General features: G+C 35.0%; 1 protein-coding gene across 1 annotated transcript in view; it reads right to left on the bottom strand.

Moving 5' to 3' along the window:
* RSRC1 (arginine and serine rich coiled-coil 1) overlaps positions 1 to 13,785 on the bottom strand; it is a 438,117-nt gene that overhangs the window by 187,806 nt on the left and 236,526 nt on the right. Inside the window, exon 6 of the mRNA XM_033203207.1 lies at positions 3,767 to 3,818. Coding sequence (XP_033059098.1) covers positions 3,767 to 3,818 — 52 coding nt within the window. The remainder of the gene's footprint in view (positions 1 to 3,766; positions 3,819 to 13,785) is intronic.

The following is a 13,785-nucleotide window of genomic DNA, read 5'->3' on the forward strand; positions in this document are numbered from 1 at the left end:
AGAACTAGATAGAGTTGATGGTTGTACAACACTGTGAATGTACTAAATGCCACTGAATTGTTCACTTTAAGCAATTATAATTAATTTTATGTTATGTAAATTTCACCTCAATGAACTAGAAAAAAACACACATCTGTCATATTTGATTTAAAAAACCCTCTGTTTTGGCTAAACAATAAACATTAAATTGCTCAAAGTTACAGAGCAAGTGGTGATGGCAGGCTTAGGATCTTTCCACTATTCATTAGTGTCTCTCTAGAGAAGTAATAGAATTGAAGCAGGAAGCCAATTAGGAGGTAATGGAATAAGCCGTGAGTGATATGTTTGGCATCTAGACTAAGGAGATGGCAGTGGGAGAGACAATAAAGGGATAAATACAAACAATTTTTCAAAATCAGAATCATTAAGTCTAGGTGAATTATTGCCTATAAAAGAGTCAAAGATAAAATGTCCAAGGTTTTGAACCAAAGTACAAATATGCAATAGTTTAGTACATATAAAGTATGATCCTGACCCAAATACAATAAAATCTCAGACTCAAATTTGTTTGATATAATAATCGTAACACCCTATAGTTACATTTTGTTTAATCTTATTTTAGTCTTTCATATGGACTTTCAGAGTCACATCACTAAAAATCATGGCTAAATATTCGAAAGAGATTTTAATTCCAAACCAGTAACATCATTAACATTTACTAATATAATCAATTACAATGCAATAGTTAAACATAAAACTTTCTTCTGGGACTCAGAGCTAGAGTAAACAACTAAGTCTAATCAGAAGGATATCTACATATGAACCTTATATATCAAGTTATGCTGCTTGTGAGGCTAAAATTAATCCTGCCTCAAGAATCTAGCATAAGTCTTTGCCCATGCCCACTTTTAAGGACCCCAAATCAAGGTCTTTTTCCTAGGAACCTCAGTGAACTCCAATGTGACAATGGCTACTACTAGACTTCCCTATCCATTTATCTCAACCTTGAGACTAGGCTGGACTGCAAAACTTACCAGACAGGTCTCAAGTTCTTCTTATTTATTTGCTTATTTTTAACAATATAATGAACACCTTAAAATTCATCACCAAAAAGAGAACTAGAACCTTGACAGTAAGTTGCCTATCCATCTACTTGCCCTCTACTATGTCACAAGTTCTCATTAAAAATAAAACGATTATTTTTCAAAAAGGTGTAATATGTTATATCACATTATACAGCAATATATTCACGGAACTGGTATCAAAAAGTAATTCTAGTGAAACGATTACTTAACCAGTGGCAATGAAAAGCAGCACAAAGCTTTATAAAACAATTCAGCAAAAATATACAAAAAACCATTCTATTAAATTGGTGCAAAAGTAACTGAGGTTTAGCCAAAACCGTAATTATTTTTGGACCAGCCTAAAATGTTAATACCCTCTGACCTCACAAACTCATTTCTATAGTAACAAATCTCCCCCAGAATAAAATAAAATATGACTAACACAATGTATAAGAGGATGTTCATTACAGTGTTACTGGTAAGAGAGAAAAGATGAACAACATAAATATTCAATAAAAAAGAGTGACTTAAAAAATTGAACATTTAGCTAAGGTCTGTCTTTTGCTTATCTAGGCCTAGGCCAAAATAAATTTTTTAACTTGAAAATTGTCATAATTTTGGACGTTTCTCAAATTCACAGAATCTAGCTCTTTATCCTTAGGTACAATTTAGAACATTAAAGTTAAATGTGAGGGATGACAATTCAGATGGATATAAGCAAGTTATACACTGTGAGGTCTGGAGTATCACATCTATTTTGTAATGTACTTCAAAATCATGCTAAATATTTTTTTAAACTGAATAAAACTATGAAATAAAATTATTTAAAATTGCATTTGTGGAAACAAATGTTTTCTGTGCTAGGCAACATAAATATTTTCCTTCAAAGCAAGGGTTTACTCAGTTATGAGCTGGAATACTCAATTATGAGCTGGAAATATTTTTTCAAAGCAAAATGCCAGGCATATTATGTAAATGATAAAGAATCAAATTAATTAGACATCCTACAGTATACTTTATTTGAGTGAAAATATTTTAAAAAATTAACAAAATTTTAGTAAGTACTGTTTTCTAAAGATAAAACAAATAAGAGAGAAATATAAACTATAAATTATTTTTAGAGTAATAAGGAGGAGTACAGAGACACTTCATCAAAACTAAAACATTTGTCAATCTTTTTACCTACATGGTAAGTTACTTCTATTAGTAACTCAGGAAGCTAGTATATCGTTCACACTGGACTTCCCAATCTTTAGACTGTGTATCCTTTAAATGAGAACACAAAGAGCTAATGCAAGAGATCCTTGAATCAATATGCACATATGTATTTTCTTGATCAATGAATCCTAAAAACATAACTACTATCATTTGGTGGTCTGAAATTAACTTTTGATGTTAAAATAGAGTTCTCATTTTTCCAGCTGGAAATTATGAGCTCTGTATAGTAAAAAATTTTAAGAAATATATACAGTAGTCCCCCGTTATATGCAGCTGCAGTTTCATTTTCTGTGGTTTCAGTTACCTGCGGTCAACTGTGGTCCAAAAATAGGTGATTATAGTACAAGATATTTTGAGACAAAGAGAAAGAAACCATATTTATATTTATTAAAGTATATTATTATAACTGTTCCATTTTATTATCATTATTGATCTCTTACCTAATTTATAAATTAAACTTTATCATAGGTATGTATGTATAGGAAAAATACAGCATGTGTATATGTATGTGTGTATCTAGATACAGATATAAATTAGATATGACAGATAAGTATAGATATAGATACAGGGTTTTGTACTACCCATGGTTTGAGACATCAACTGGACGCTTGGAAGATATCCACCATGTATAAGAGAGGACTACTGCACTACTCAGTACAACTTATTGTTGAATAAGTTATATACATTTTTGAAGAAAGAGCACATTAAGATTCAAAGTAAAATATCAGTACTCAGAAAATACAGATCTTATATGTTTTTAAAAAGTAAAGTATTTAATGTCTATATGCAAGTGAACATGATATCTAAAATCAAAGTCAAAGCATTATTTGACTTTGAGAAATAACACATACAGCACTTGAAGAGTACATGGTATCCAGAACATACAGTCCAGTGAGTTAGTCCAATGTAACTGGGGAAATCACTAAATGACACTGAGATAATTTTCTTTAGAATAATGACAATCTCAACCTAAACTTTACACCTTATTTAAAAAATTAAAATGGAAGAATTAGTCTCAAATGTAACGTGCAAAACCATAAAATATAAAGTTATATTTTATATAAATAAAAGCCATAAAATATAAAGTTTTATGGTTTTACACATTACATTTAAGACTCCTCCATTTTAATTTTTCTTTCAAAAGAAAGAAAATGTAAGAAAAAAATCATAATCTGGGATTAGTCAAAGAATTTTTAAACATGTCAGCAAAACCATAGTACATAAAAGACAAATTAATCAACTGGGCTTCGTCAAAATAAAAAACTAAAAGTGAAGCCAATTTTACAAATGAAAAGGTAAAGAATGACCTATTAGCAATACACTTAGCATTATACTGCAGCAATAAATATTTCAGATAATATATGGCCATACATATAATCTAGATCTGATAAATTTGTGAGGATATGTAAAAATAGTTTTCTTTTTGACTCACTTCTAAGCATGCTACCAGCCTAGGGTTTACCTGTCACTTCTTCATTTAATAAAAGTTAATTATCAACACTTACCAGCAGCTTCAAGAACCAGCTGTAGTCTGGCTTTGGCCTGTTCAGCTGGTGGCTAAAAAAGAAGAAGAAAAAAAAATCAACCATACAAGACATTTACAGGTCAGTTTTAATAGATGTAGTTTTAAATGAATCCATTTGTTTGCAAATATTAGGAAATTTAAAGAGCTTTAACATAATTTGTATTAAAATCCATCACATCTTGCATTTGTCTATATGATGCAAGAATGATAAGCTGCTTTCATTTTTTTTTCCTGGAAAAAGTTTTGCTTACTATCCAACATTGTACCAATTGCAATAACATAATTAACTGAAATTTAATAACAAGGCAAAGCACACACATTTCAGAACATATTCTTACTTTGTGTTATTTCTTTGCACACAGAAACAGGCAAGCAATCTATGAGGATTTAAACAGCAACATTTAAGTTCAATATTTCAGGCAAGTCAGACTCTAAAACCAATTTTTAGCTTTCCTAACTGGAATCTAAAGGAACAACTGTGATGAAGATAGGATACAATTTGGCTTATATGCTTCCAGCTCCTATGAACTCTCCTAAAATTGTTTTTTTCAGTGAACCTTGATTCAATACAGTTGATAACAATGAAACTAAACTAATTTCCAGCCGGGCTCAGTGGCTGACGCCTGTAATCCCAGCACTTTGGGAGGCTGAGGCGGGTGGATCACGAGGTCAAGAGATCGAGACCATCCTGGTCGACATGGTGAAACCCTGTCTCTGTGAAAAATACAAAAATTAGCTGAGCATGGTGGCAGGCACCTAAAGTCCCAGCTACTCGGGAGGCTGGGGCAGGAGAATTGCTTGAACCCGGGAGGTTGCAGTGACCCAAGATCACCCCGCTGTACTCCAGCCTGGCAATAGAGTGAGATTTCATTATTAAAAAAAGAAAGAAAAGAAAAAGAAACTAAACTAATTTCCTACCAGTGACTGCACTCTGAGATTTTTGGATAACATATTAAACAACAAATTATGTCATGAATTATGTCAAGACTATGACTTTTTACTAAAGACCTGTTAAAAAAAAAAGTTGTCCATACTTGAGACTTCAATCCTTACATTTATAAAGTTGTCTGCAATAAACAAAATAACCCCATTTTTATATATGCATATCACTTCAAAATTAATAATTTATGTGATACACTAGAATATTTTGCTCTTTGTAAAAAGAAACCCAGCTTGCATAAAATAAATAACTGGATATAGAAAGATGATGTTGTGCTCAGAAAAGTTTAAGAATTTGAATGGTCCTTCTGAAAAACTTACAGGAAACAAGATTGAAGAGTGGTAGATGAGACAAGTGAGGAGACTGGGAGAACCTTTTATATCACAGAACAGGGATTAAGAGACTATAGACCTGGACCAGTGGCCTGGTATCATAAATAAGTTTTACTGGGACATAGGCCATGCCATTTATTTACATAGTGCCTACTGGCTTTTGTGATCAACTCACCAACAGGAGTTCATTATTTGTAGCAGGAATCTTAGGACCAACAAAGTCTAAAGTATCTATCTGGACCTTAAAGAAAAAGTGTGCCAACCCCTGCCATGGAAGATGAAGAGACTTAGAAAAACTTTAAACAAAGGGGTGATGTGATCATATCTGCACTTTGATACATCACATTAGCAATATTTCTGAGGATGAATTGAAAGGAACATGTCTAGAGGAAAGGAGCTCAGTTAGGTGGCAATTAATGAATTTTAGGTGAGAGGAGGGCCTGAGCTGAAACAATAGCAGAAAGGTCAAACAGGCCGGGCGCGGTGGCTCAAGCCTGTAATCCCAGCACTTTGGGAGGCCGAGATGGGCGGATCACGAGGTCAGGAGATCGAGACCATCCTGGCTAACACGGTGAAACCCCGTCTCTACTAAAAAATACAAAAAACGAGCTGGGCGAGGTGGCGGGCACCTGTAGTCCCAGCTACTCGGGAGGCTGAGGCAGGAGAATGGCGTGAACCCGGGAGGCGGAGCTTGCAGTGAGCTGAGATCCGGCCACTGCACTCCAACCTGGGAGACAGAGCGAGACTCCGTCTCAAAAAAAAAAAAAAAAAAAAAAGAAAAGAAAGGTCAAACAGGAGGTCAAACAGGACAACACAGATGTGAAAAATATTTAATTGGTAAAACAAAAGGACTAATTGGTTATTAGAGAAGGAGGAGATAACAAGCAATAAAGAGTACTTTATGTCGTATGTTTAAGGGAAAATGTATGTAACCATGCTTTATAAAGTTACAAAGTATTGGAAATATGTGACATCAAATTAAATATCAAAGCAAAATATCAGTAGAAGACTGTGATATCTACTGAATACAAAAGTCATAAACTAAAATGTCTACAGGTATCAAGCCATTAATGTACACATTTATGATGATAAATGGCAAATGACATTTGACATTAGTATCAGAAAGCACAGGGAAGTATGGAGAACTCTGAAGCACATGCCCCAACTAAAGGAAGCAGCTGATACCCAGCACCAACTGATTGTGGTCACGCAGAAATGCAAGCCCAGGGTTATGAAATATTTTACTTTTTCACAAGCATTTAAGTCACCATGAAAACCAGTACAGAATGTGGTAAATACAGTACTTCTATGGGCCAGATTCAAGCAGATCCTAAGCAAGTGAAGAATTAGGAAGCATACACGTCAGAGTGTCCTTGTAAGTAGTGTCTTTTGATAGAAAAATCCTAGACATTTTACTGGTTAAGATATTTCATGAGCAAGATTTTTTTTTTTAACCAATTAAGAAATATTTAAGACATAGAAAATATATACATAATAATGTATATCCAACATTCAATAAAATATTAATAGCAATACTGTCAAAGTCTTCTACCCCGTGAAATCTCCCTCCCTGGAAGATTTCTTCAACTCCATATCTATAACCATTATCTTGAAGATATAGTCACTACCATTCCTAAGGAAAGCTTCTTTTTTCTTTTTTGTAAGAGATAAGGTCTCCCTCTGTTGCCTAGGCTAACATGCAGTAGTGTGATCATGGCTCACTGTAGTGTTGAACTCCTGGGCTCAAGTAATCTTCCTGCCTCAGTTCCCTGAGTAGCTAGGACTACAGATGTGCACCACCACACCCAGCTCCTTTTTTCTGCTGTTTCATAGAGTTGGTGTCTCACCATGTTGCCCAGGCTGGTCTCAAACTCCTGGCCTCAAGCAATCCTCCCACCTTGGCCTCCCAAAGAGCTGGGACTACAGATGTGAGCCACTATGCCCAGCTAGGAAAGTCTTGACGGCTAATGTTTATAATAAATATACCCGTTAAGATATATGTATTTTTCACTAATAATTCCAACAATTTATAATACAGGATTCATATTTCAAAGACAAAGAAAACCAGGAAATAACAGCAGTTTAGTAACTTGCCTCTACTTGCAAATGATGAACTAAAACTAAGACTCTGACTCCAAATCTCAGGATCATTCTAACTAAACCACTGGGATACTCAGGAAATAAAATCAATTAATGCACATAGATATAAATGCATATAGTATTTTGATTCCGTTTAAAAAAAAAATTGTCCAAAATAACATACTTGACCCAGTAAATGAAATTTGATTCTATGGCCGGGCACGGTGGCTCAAGCCTGTAATCCCAGCACTTTGGGAGGCCGAGACGGGTGGATCACGAGGTCAGGAGATCGAGACCATCCTGGCTAACACAGTGAAACCCTGTCTCTACTAAAAATACAAAAAAAAAAAAACTAGCCGGGCGAGGTGGCGGGCGCCTGTAGTCCCAGCTACTCGAGAGGTTGAGGCAGGAGAATGACGGGAACCCGGGAGGCGGAGCTTGCAGTGAGCTGAGATCCAGCCACTGCACCCCAGCCTGGGCGACAGAGCAAGACTTCGTCTCAAAAAAAAAAAAAAAAAAAGAGATCATTCTATAAAAAAGACACCTGAACTTGTATGTTTATTGCAGCGCTATTTACAATATCAAAGTCATGAAACCGACCTAAGTGCCCACTTATAGATGACTGGATAAAGAAAATGTGGTATATGTACACTATGGACTACTATGCGGCCATAAAAAAAGAACCAAATCATGTCCTTTGCAGCAACCTGGATGAAGCTGTAGGCCATTGCCTTAAGTGAACTAACATGGAAACAGAAAGTCAAATATCACATGTTCTCAGTTATAAGTGAAAGCCAAGCTACACAAATGGTAAACATGGACATAAAGATGGAGAAAACAGGCTCTAGAGACTCCAAAAGAGAGGAGGTTGGGAGGGGAGTGAGGGGTGAAAAGTTACCTATTGGGTACAATGTCCAGTATGTGGATCATGGTACACTAGAAGCCCAACCCCACCATTACACATGTAATAACATGTAACAAAAAAGCACATGCATCCCCAGATTCCAAAAGAAAAAGTAAAGTAAAATAAAATAAAATGAAATAATTAAAAAAAAAAAACACACACAAAAACTTCTAAGATTAACCAAATGATCAGTTAGTCTCATAATGGCTTGTGGAGATGACCATTCTCAATGTCTAGAGTTTTTCCTGACTCTGGATTTATTCTTATCCCTTGAGTTCCTTATAAATTACTGCATGTCTAGATTCTCAAAATACTGCCAAAGCATACATTCAAAACCAGCATAATCCTTTGAGCCACCCATGAGTATATATTAATAAGAGAGAAGCCTATCCGTATATAAACTAGTTTACATACTGAACTATTGAAACCATTTGTTTATCTTTCTCACTTCTATTTGTATTAAGCTCCCTAAACCGCTGGCCACCACTATGGAAATTCTAAAAGTTGATGAAGTTAAAGTCATTCCATCTGCCAACAACACTTTTGAGGTTAACGAGAGAAAAGTAGAAAGTCTGAAAGAAAAGACTGTGACTGAGCTAAAAAGAACTCAAACTTGGAAATAAATTAGATGTGCAATGTTTCAAAAAATCAAAATTAAGATATGGTAACAAGGAAAATTAAATTAAAAATACCTAAAGAGTATAAATGGATTGTTTGTAACACAGAGGATAAATGCTTGAGGGGATGGATACCTCATTTACCTTGATGTGATTATTAAGCATTGCATGCCTATATTAAAACATTTCATGTACTTCATAAATATATACACTTACTATGTAATCACAAAAATTCAAATTTTTTTTTTTTTTAAATAAGAGAAACAACATTTGGGGTGGGTGTGGTGACTCACGACTGTAATCCCAGCATTTTGGGAGGCCGAGGCAGGAGGATTGCTTGAAGCCAGGAGTTCAAGATCAGCCTGGACAATAAAGCAAGATCCTGTCTCTACACAAGAAAACAATTAGCCATTAGTTGCACTACAGGTATAAGCCTGTAGTCCCAGGTACTTGGGAGGCAGAGGCAGGAGGATTATTTGAGCCCAGGAGTTTGAGGTTGCAGTGGGCTATGATTGTGCACTGCACTCCTGCTTCCAGACTTAAGAGTAAGACTCCATCTCAAGAAAAAAAAAAAAATTAAGATCAGATTTAAGAATAGATTTAGACTTTTTAATATTGTCCTCAATTCCATATTATTATATGTTTTCTTTATATACAAAAAGAATATAAAATATATATATATTTTATGTATATATATTTTTTCTATATATATGTATAGAATATATATATTCTATACATATATATATTTTCTATATATATGTATAGAATATATATTCTAAAATATATGTATATTTTCTATATATACAAAAAGAATATAAAATAACCTTTAAACTACTTATAAGACAGTAATCGGAATTTCCTGTTTGAAGCGAATGTACAAGAATGTACAGTTGAAATAACTTCACATCTCATAGGGAAATGGTGCTAGAGTACTACTGGGCCCTTTACAGAGTCTTGTCATTACATTCAATCATCCGAAATTTATTACTTTCATTTGTTCAAAAAGTTTTATAAACTATGTCTTCTATTTAAGGTACTGTGTTACAAGTTGAGAATAAAAAGATGAAAAGATATAGTTCCTGACTTCAAGGATCTTATAGTATAATGAGAGAGAGTCAAAATAACAATGTAAAGAAAGATACACTATTTACTAAAATGTCTACATTGTGCCAAGCACATGTGTTACTCCTATCTTTTCCTAAAACATTTTCAGACAGATTTATCGAGGTATAATTGAACTACAATAAAGTGTATATATTTAATATATCTGGCCTTTAAATTCAGCACACAATTAGTTTGAAACTTATCCATGTTATTATGTCTATCAACAATTCATTTTGTTTTATTGCTGGGTAGAATTCCACTGTAAGGATATACCATAATTTCTTTATGCATTCACCTATCAATAAATGTTCAAAATATTTCCAATTTTTGCTATTATAAAAGGGGCTATGAACATTCAGGTACACATCTTTGTATAAATATGTGCTTTCATATCTCTTGGGTAAATATCTAGAATTGAAATGGCTAAGTCATATGGTAAATATATGTTTAACTTTTTTAAGAAACTATCAAGTTATTCCAAAGTGTTTTTACTTTCCCACCAGTAGGGTATGAGAGTTACAGTTGCTCTACATCCCAGCCATCACTTGGCAGAGTCAGTCTTCTCAGTTTCAAAATTCTAGTAGGTGTGTGGTGGTGTCTCATTGTGGTCTATATTTCCCTAATGAATAATGGTGTTGAGCATCTTTTCATGTACTGATTATCCATATATCTTCCTTGGTAAAATGGATGTTCAAATCTTTTGCCAATTTTTATTAGATTGTTTTCTCAAAATTGAGTTTCCAGAGTTCTTTAACAAAAGTAATTTATTTCATATACAGTTTGCAAATTTTATATGTAAAGTCCAATTGGACTTCTGATGAAATCCCATCCATCAATTTCTCCTTCTCCTACTTCTTTCTTCTCCTTCTCCTTCTTTTTCTTTTTTAAGAGACAGGGTCTTGCTCTGTCATCCAGGCTGGAATGCAGTGGCAGGACTGTAGCTCATTGCAGCTTCAAACTCCTAGGCTCCAGGGATCTGCCTGCCTTCCATTCATTTCTCCCCTCCAGGCTTCCTCAGTATTATTGTTATTGTTGTCATATATTGCTATAAACTCCACAAAACATTGTTGTTGATGCTTTAAGAAGTTATATTTTAAAGAGACATATTTATCCATGTGGTTAGCATTTCCTTCTCTATTCTCTCATGTAAATTTCTGTAGCCAGCTTGAATTTCTGCCCAGAGAATGTTTTTTTCTATTGCATAGTCAGGCTGCAAATTTTCTGAACTTTTTTCATGCTGTTTCTCTTTTTAAACTGAATGTCTTTAACAATACCCAAGTAACCTCTTGAATACTTTGTTGCTTAGAAATTTCTTCCACCAGATACCCTAAATCATCCACAAATTTCTAGGGTGGGGGCAATTTTTTTTTTTTTTTTGTATTTTTTAGTAGAGATGGGGTTTCACCATGTTGGCCAGGCTGGTCTTGAACTCCCAACCTCAGGTAATCCACCAGCCTCGGCCTCCCAAAGTGCTGGGATTGCATGCACGAGGCACTGCGCCTGGCCTAGATTGGGTATTTTATAATGCTATTTTATATTCCTTGTTGGCTTATTGGCTATAACTCTTCATTATACCATTTCTTCTATACTATCAAAACCTTACAATACTCCGTTCATTTCTCCCCTCCAAGCTTCCTCGGTATTATTGTTATTGTTGTCATATATTGCTATAAACTCCACAAAACATTGTTGTTGATGCTTTAAGAAGTTATCTTTTAAAGAGACATATTTATCCATGTGGTTAGCATTTCCTTCTCTATTCTCTCATGTCAACCCAGGTTTTCATCTGGTGTCATTTTCCTAATGCGAAAAAAGCACCCTGTGACATTTCTTGTGGTGAAGGTTATTTGGTGATGTTATTTCAGTTTTTGTGTGTCTTTTTAAAAATATTCATTTGGACTTCATTTTTGAAAGAAATTATCTCAAGTTACAGAATTCAAATTTTATAAAACTTTTCTTTTGGTATTTTAGTGATGTTACTTTACTGTCTGTGGTTTGCATTGTTTCCAATGAAAAATCTGCTTTCATACCTATTTGCATTCCTCTATGCATAATAATGAATATATATTTTTCTCTGCTTTTAAGATTTTCCTTCCCATAACTGGTTTTAAAAAGCATTTGATTATGATATGACTTGATGTAATTTCATTCTTTTTTGTTTGTTTGTTTTGAGATGGAGCCCTTGCTTTGTCGGCTAGGCTGGAGTGCAATGGCACTATCTCAGCTCACCACAACCTCAGCCTCCCGGGTTCAAGTAATTCTCCTGCTTCAGCCTTCCAAGTAGCTAGGATTACAGGCGCATGCCATCATGTCCGGCTAATTTTTTAATATTTTGTAGAGATGGGTTTTTACCATGTTGGCCTGACCTCAAGTGATTTACCCATGTTGGCCTCCAAACTGCTGGGATTAGAGACGTAAGCCACCATACCCAGCCTCATTCATCTTTTTTTGTGTGTTTGGGGTTCACTGAGTTTCTTGGGTCTGTTGGTTTACAGTTTTTATCAAATTTGGAAAATTTTCAGTTATTATTCATTCTTCTCTTTTTCTGCTGCTTCCTTTCCTTTCCTTTGGCAACTCCAATTACATGCACATTGTATGGTGGGCTATCTAAAGTTGTACCACAACTCACAGATGCTCTTCTTTTTTAAGCCTTCTTTTTCTCTCTAGTTTCATTTTGGATAGTTCTTTTGCTATGTCTTTTGGCTCACTAATCCATTTTCTACAATGTATCATACCCTCTAATCTCATCCAGTGTATTTTTCATTTCAGCTGTAGAGTCTTCGTGTCTGGAATTTTTTTTAAATGGTTTCCATGTCTCTACTTAGCATGTTCACTCTTTCTAGTATAGCTCTTTGATCAGGTGCAATACAGTTATAATAACTCTATTAATGATGTCCTTGTCTACTAAATCTATCACTGTGTCAATCCTGGGTCAGTTTCACCTGATTTTTCTCTTTAACATATGGTGTATTTTCTTGCTTTCTCTTTAATATATATTTTCTTGCCTTTGGTCATTTTTGATAGGATGTCAGCCATTTCTTTGTGTCAGTGCCAGATATTTTTGTATTCCTATAAGCAGACTTGGAATTTTGTTCTAGGACACAGTTAAAGTACTTGGAAAGTAGCTTGATCCCTTCGCATCCTGCTTTGTTACACAGGACCAGAACAGCTTTACCTCTGTAATCTCCCCCCACTATTAAGGGAAGACGGTTTTTAGTACTCTATTTAAACACCATGAAGGTTGTTGAGAACAGGAACCTTGAGTGAGTACCAGTTATTGTTCCCATTAATCATTTCAGGTGGTTATTTCCCAAGCTTCAGTTTCCTCTTATGCATGTACTGATTAGTAGTCTGCTACATACTCAAGGGGCACCCTGTGAAGATCTCCTGCAGCTCACTCCTCTCTGGTAACTTGTTCTGTGAATCACAGATGCTTTGGCCTCCCTGGTCTCACAGCTCCATCTTCTCAACTCAAGGAGACCAGTTGGCTCTGCCTGGGTTTCTCCTCTTTGTAGCATGATCTAGAAACTTTCTCTAGGCAGTAAGTTGAGGCAACCATAGGAATCACCTCATTTTTTTCCATCTCTCAGGAATCATCATACTTCATATTTGATGCTCACTGTCTCGAGAGCTGTTTTTTCAAATATTTTGTCCAAGTTTTTAGTTGTTTCAAGGAGAGTAAATCTGATCCTTGTTACTCCATCGTGACTGGAAGCTGCAGTCTATTATTTCTTTTAATACTAACAACAATTTTGTGAAACAAAATAAATAACTTGCTGAAAGTCACATAGCCATGCATGTTAATAAAAATATATTATCTCTATGCATTAGTCTGTTTTCACACAGCTGATAAGGACAAACTTGAAACTGGGAACAGAAAGAGGTTTAATTGGACTTATGGCTCCACATGGCTAGGGAGGCCTCAGAATCATGGCGGGAAGTGAAAGGCACTTCCTACATGGTGGTGGCAAGAGAAAAATGAGGAGGAAGCAAAAGTGGAAACCCCTGATAAACCCATCAGAT

This window comes from Trachypithecus francoisi, unplaced genomic scaffold, assembly GCF_009764315.1.
Source record: "Trachypithecus francoisi isolate TF-2019V2 unplaced genomic scaffold, Tfra_2.0 Lachesis_group0, whole genome shotgun sequence".
Taxonomy (NCBI): domain Eukaryota; kingdom Metazoa; phylum Chordata; class Mammalia; order Primates; family Cercopithecidae; genus Trachypithecus; species Trachypithecus francoisi.